Source organism: Amblyomma americanum, chromosome 6 (assembly GCF_052857255.1).
Source record: "Amblyomma americanum isolate KBUSLIRL-KWMA chromosome 6, ASM5285725v1, whole genome shotgun sequence".
NCBI lineage: Eukaryota > Metazoa > Arthropoda > Arachnida > Ixodida > Ixodidae > Amblyomma > Amblyomma americanum.
The window spans coordinates 70622494-70627594 of NC_135502.1; the positions used below are offsets into that span (position 1 = coordinate 70622494).

Here is a 5101-nt window from a genome sequence, read left to right on the forward strand (position 1 = left end):
CTGCGAACTGAATAGTTTCGAATTATTATGAATATAGGCAAAGAAAAAATACATGTTGCTGGTAACGACTGAAATGCGCTAACAGACGGGACAGAAAAGAAGAACACATACACATGCGATGGTGTCTGTATTCTCTTCCGTACCGTTGATGCTGTCCAGTCGTTTGCGTCAACATTCACCAACCAGCCCGACCTAGCCCTCTTCAGTGAACAAAATATCGACAGTCAAAAAAAGTTTTTCGCACAACAGAACAAGGAAATATGTATCAGACCATAACTTTATTTTGGTCGTTATTGTGGGGGGATTAACTCGTTTGGTTTTACGAGGTTTAACGTCCCAAAGCGACTCAGGCTATGAGGGACGTCGTAGTGGAGAGCTCCGGATATTTTCGAGCATCTGGTATTCTTTCACGTGCACTGGCATTGCACAGCACAAGGGCCTCTAGAATTTCTCCTCTATCGAAGTGCGACCAACGTGGACGGGATCGAAGCCGCGTTTTTCGGGCCAGCTGCCGAGCACCATAACCACTGAGCCACCGAGGCGGCCCCAGGGTGATTTGAATAATGGCAGCAATAAACTTTAGCTTGTATGGCAATGCTGCGAAAACAACTCGTTGGATAAAATTACTCTGTTCCGTTTAAAATTTAACCCCTCACGTTCAAATAATGCCTACATGACAAAGCTCATGAAATGCTGAGCTGCTATTATGTACTGAATCTTAAGAAAGCCCCGAAAGGTGGTGCAATATTTTCTTACTGGCGGAGTGACGTCAAATGCTGCTACCTGAACAGCACGACAAAACCCAAAAACATGCCTCTAACAAAGAAGAAAAACTTGCTGTTACAGCGCGTGCACAACCATTCCTTCGAGGCTCCCTCACGACCCCTAACTATAATTGACCACCCCGCGCCTCTGACAAAAGTGAAAAACAAGCCTCGCAACCAATATGCCCTATTTCTTTCTCCCTCCCCTCCCAACTATCTATCAACCGTATCACCTCCAGTATTCACTCCCTCTGGCCTCTTATCTATCCATTGACTGCTGCGCCATGTGCTGTCTGTTGTTATAGCCACAGAGCGATGAAACTACTTCCAAAACGTCAGATTTAAAGGCAAAATTTATTTGAAAAGGTACTTGTTGCATAGCTAGAGCTATTTCAATGGGAATTCTAGCATTGAAAGAGTGTCGCCCAGTCCAATCAGGCGTGACTGCGTGCAGACACGGCACATCACCCGTGTGGTGGCACGTCGCATGCGACCTTACACATAGCATGACATGTGAGGTCGATCGAGGCGAGACATTTTGTACAGCGTCAAGTCTAAGTGGGATTTCCAGGACAGACCACCACTTTAGCGGTGTCTGCCGTGCATATTGCCAGCCACTCCACCGATCCCAAAGCGATTCCCTTAAAAAGTCTAAAGCAAGCGCCATTTGACCAGGTTAAGTAAAAAGCGATGACGCATGCCTCGCAAGCACGAAGTGCTATTTAATTAGCTTAGGTTTAGACGAAGTTAAATTACTGTTTCTGTCTGAGGCAGTGTGTGAAATCTTGTAGGTTGGTTAGCTGTAAAAATGTGAATACAGAACACAGGCATAGAAGCGGTTGCGCTCGATAGAGAAAACGATAAAATAAACCTGGCTCAGCATTGTACATAGCGTTGGATTAACGAAATTCATCGAAAAAGTACTCGGGAAATGAAGAAAGCCGCCAAACTTAATGTTGACATGAAGATCGTTTCAAAAGTCAGCAAAAGATAGCAAACGTTTGGAAATTATTTTATGCTAAGCGATAATTCGAAACGCCTGGCGATGTCCACGCTACGCTGACAAGAAAAATCTACAGTGATTGTTTACATCCAAATCATTGCGAAAGCACAGATTTGTGATGCATGTAGAAGACAACGATGAGCGGGCAGTGCCGCGGTACGGAGCAGATGGAAGTTGACGAAGACGACGCTCTGCAACGTACAGAGTGCGGGGCAGTTTATTACGAGGCGTGTTCGCGGGCGGCGATAGTCTCATTTGTGTACCATCACAGGGTACAACTTAGGACTTTTATGAGAGAAGCGACTTTCCACCGGACTGGTTTCCTCTTTGAGGCGGTGTCTATCTTTGCCGGCTTTTAGTTGTGTTGCCTTTTGTCAAGCTAGTGCTGTGCAGCCACCAGCTGAGTGCTTAGTAAATAATATGTACATAGCCCCTTTATATGCATACATAACCTCGGGCAGTAAGCACCATAATGGAAATAAAATGCGCCGATCGATATCCAAGTAGTCTCGCGCAGTGGCCTTTGTTCGCGTCTCCGCGGGTTCGACTCCCATTCGTGGATATTTGTGATTGCCTTTTCTGCCTCTTTTTTTCTATGCTCGGGACGGAGTGGACATACATAGGCAAGAGATGACAGCTCAAAGAAAGCATTTGTAGAAATTCGCGTACCGGGCATGGCTACGACTTGTGAGAACGTATCTATAGGCTCGTAGCGAACGTCGTTCCCGCGCCGACTAGGGCGCCCCTCACGGCGGCGAGCGCACACTCGGAAGGATACGATCGGCCCGCTGGCGTTCGGAAAGCCTGTTTGGTCTCTGTTTCGCGCGTAGCTGTTACCTTTTCAGAACAATGCCGAAATGCAACACGAATTGCTGCGTCGTGGGCTGCAACAGCACGTACACCAACTCACCAGGAACGAAGTTTTATAGGTTTCCGAGCCGACCGTATGAAATAGAACGGCGTCACCGCTGGATCGCGCTCGTCCGACGGCAGAAGTAAGCTGTTTTATGTTCCGGCGATACGCGAATTGCGTTAACGATGAATGTGTTGCTTTTACAGCGATGACGGCAGCAACTGGAGACCGGCAGTGCATAGCAGGATATGCAGCAAGCATTTCTTCGCTGGTGTGAAATCTAATGAAGAAGGCCACCCTGCTTACCACCCGTCGATATTTCCCGCTGCATATAAAGCGACGAGTGGGCCTCTGTCAAGCGACCGCTATACGAGGTAGAGCATATATTTTTTGAATTTGCCCTCAGCTTGACGTATTGTGGCTAATGCCACCTCATTTTGTGCATTGACAGTTGATTTGGTTGCGTGATCGCGGTGCTTTAGTGAACCAATATTGTTTGGCTGTGACTACCCCACAAATGCAGAGCGACGAGGTCCTTATTTATTTATTTTTTGCCAGAAAAAGAAAGCGCCAGAATCAAAAGATGCAGGAGGAGCGACAGATATCCAGTTATGACAGTCAACAAACAGGGTGTGTCTCAAGCCCCGAACCACAGATTTCAGACTGCCCGCTTTACAGTGACAACGTAGTGGCCTCCGTCGGCGGCCAGTCTGCAGATGACGCACATCGTGTGGATGTAAGCAAAAGTTTACTGCATGCAATTTGTGCTTTTCATTGCATTTAATTTGACTGGTGTGCTAAGCTAATTTTAAAATGCTGGTTTCAGGCCTCAACAATGACTGAAGACGGCAATGTTACTTTCAGCGTGAACTTCACATTTATGTGAGAGTTGTGCGATGGAAATGCTTCATCCTACATAAGTCACAAAGAAGTGTGCAGCACAAGCTTGGGCAGCTCATGCAGTCCAGGCTTTTCGGACAAAAGCACTGGACCAGCGTGCAAAGAGCCTTTCTTCGCGGGGTTCAGATCTCTTCAACACGATGAAAACGCCTTTCATGCGCTGACAGCGATTAATGTTTCATTATTTGCTCTGCTTTTAAGCATACTGCCACCTGCTCCAAGAAAGTTGAGTGCGTTGTCCATTGAGAACAAGATTCTGTTATTTCTGATCAAACTGAAACATGGGCTGCCATTTTCTGTTCTCGCTGTTCTCTTTGGCGTCCACAAAACAACGGCCTCTCGCATCTTCAAGGGTCTACTTGTAAACATCCATGCTGCAACAAGGAAATGGTTATACTGGCCATCACAAAGAGCCGTTCTGGCCACATTACCTCCATGCTTCAAAGTACACTATCCAAAATGCAGAGTTGTTATAGATAGCACTGAACTTGAAACTGAAGTGCCTCCAGGAATTGAAAAACAAAACCTGTGGTATTCAGACTACAAAGGAAGGCACACCATCAAGTACCTTGTTGGAATAGCTCCGAACGGCCTTATAACTTTTCTTTCAAAGGGGTTTGGAGGTAGAACTAGTGATACTACGCTAACAGTTGAATCAGGTTTTTTGTCTCTTCTTGAACCAGGAGATCTCGTCTTAGCCGTTAAAGGATTTCCAGGCATAAAAACAGGTGTTGGCTCGCAGGATGCAACGTTGGTGATGCCACCTTTTGCTACCAGTCCACATTTCACGGAGTCTGAGGTGGATGCCACATATGAAACTGCCTCCGTGCGCATTCATGTGGAAGGAGTAATTCAGAGGCTGAAAATTTTTGATATCATTACACGCAGGATACCACATGAGCTGACTGGTTATGCTGATGAGATTCTTCATGTACTAGCAGTGCTAACAAACCTGAAGGCGCCCATTTTTTCCAAGCCACCGAAATAATGAGGCTGAAAAGGGAAAAAAATTTATTGCACGTTTTTTATATACACAAGAAGGGTCAAAATGACTGCCCTTACTGCGACATATATGAGTCTTTACATGTCACTGTATGAAAAGTGTAGAAATTAAATAAAGCAGTTCTCATTAACAGGCACTGTTTTCTGGTCTCTGTTGGTGATGGGATGGCGACACTTGTAAAAGGATATTGCCTCTACACGAACAACATTAAAATAAGTAAACATCACATGTCTGTACATTCATGCAATGCCCTGAGAAAGTGCTCAAAATAAAAGTTTCGCAGTTTGGGCACAGCAGATGACAGGAACTCATAATTTCTTTTTACAAGGATTGTGAGTGAGTCCACTTCTGTGTGTACATAAAAGTAGCAGCGCTGCAAGCCTAGCACATGCAAGCAGATTTGTATTTGTGTGAAGTACGAATGGCTGCGTCTTAAATCCAGAATGTCTTCACCGCACAGGTATTTCAGCAGGGGTCTCTTGGTCAAGCTCAGCTCTGCTGTCTTCTTGAGAATGGACACTTGATTTCAAGTAGCACTGCACTGCCGTCTTCATCCCTGAAAGTTAAACTTTCTATTT

At 45.6% G+C, this 5101-nt stretch overlaps 2 protein-coding genes across 2 annotated transcripts; both read left to right on the forward strand.

The window, feature by feature from the left end:
• Nucleotides 1-314: 314 nt before the first annotated feature.
• LOC144093672 (uncharacterized) lies at nt 315-3630 on the forward strand. The gene is made up of 4 exons (XM_077627262.1): nt 315-2762; nt 2827-2994; nt 3179-3356; nt 3447-3630. The coding sequence occupies exons 1-4, from the start codon at nt 2617-2619 to the stop codon at nt 3504-3506; spliced, it is 552 nt and encodes a 183-aa protein (XP_077483388.1). The 5' UTR covers nt 315-2616; the 3' UTR covers nt 3507-3630.
• Nucleotides 3507-4591, forward strand: LOC144095322 (uncharacterized; the record flags this gene model as incomplete). Its single annotated transcript, XM_077629094.1, has 1 exon — nt 3507-4591. A coding segment is annotated over one exon (1002 nt), but the record flags the coding sequence as incomplete, so codon positions are not given.
• Nucleotides 4592-5101: the final 510 nt, after the last annotated feature.

Excerpts from the sequence above, each read along its gene's own strand:
- LOC144093672 (XM_077627262.1), top strand. The coding sequence starts at position 2,617 with ATGCCGAAATGCAACACGAATTGCTGCGTCGTGGGCTGCAACAGCACG. Across the intron at positions 2,763-2,826 it reads GCGCTCGTCCGACGGCAGAA|CGATGACGGCAGCAACTGGA; the intron begins GTAAGCTGTTTT and ends TTGCTTTTACAG. Across the intron at positions 2,995-3,178 it reads TCAAGCGACCGCTATACGAG|AAAAAGAAAGCGCCAGAATC; the intron begins GTAGAGCATATA and ends ATTTTTTGCCAG.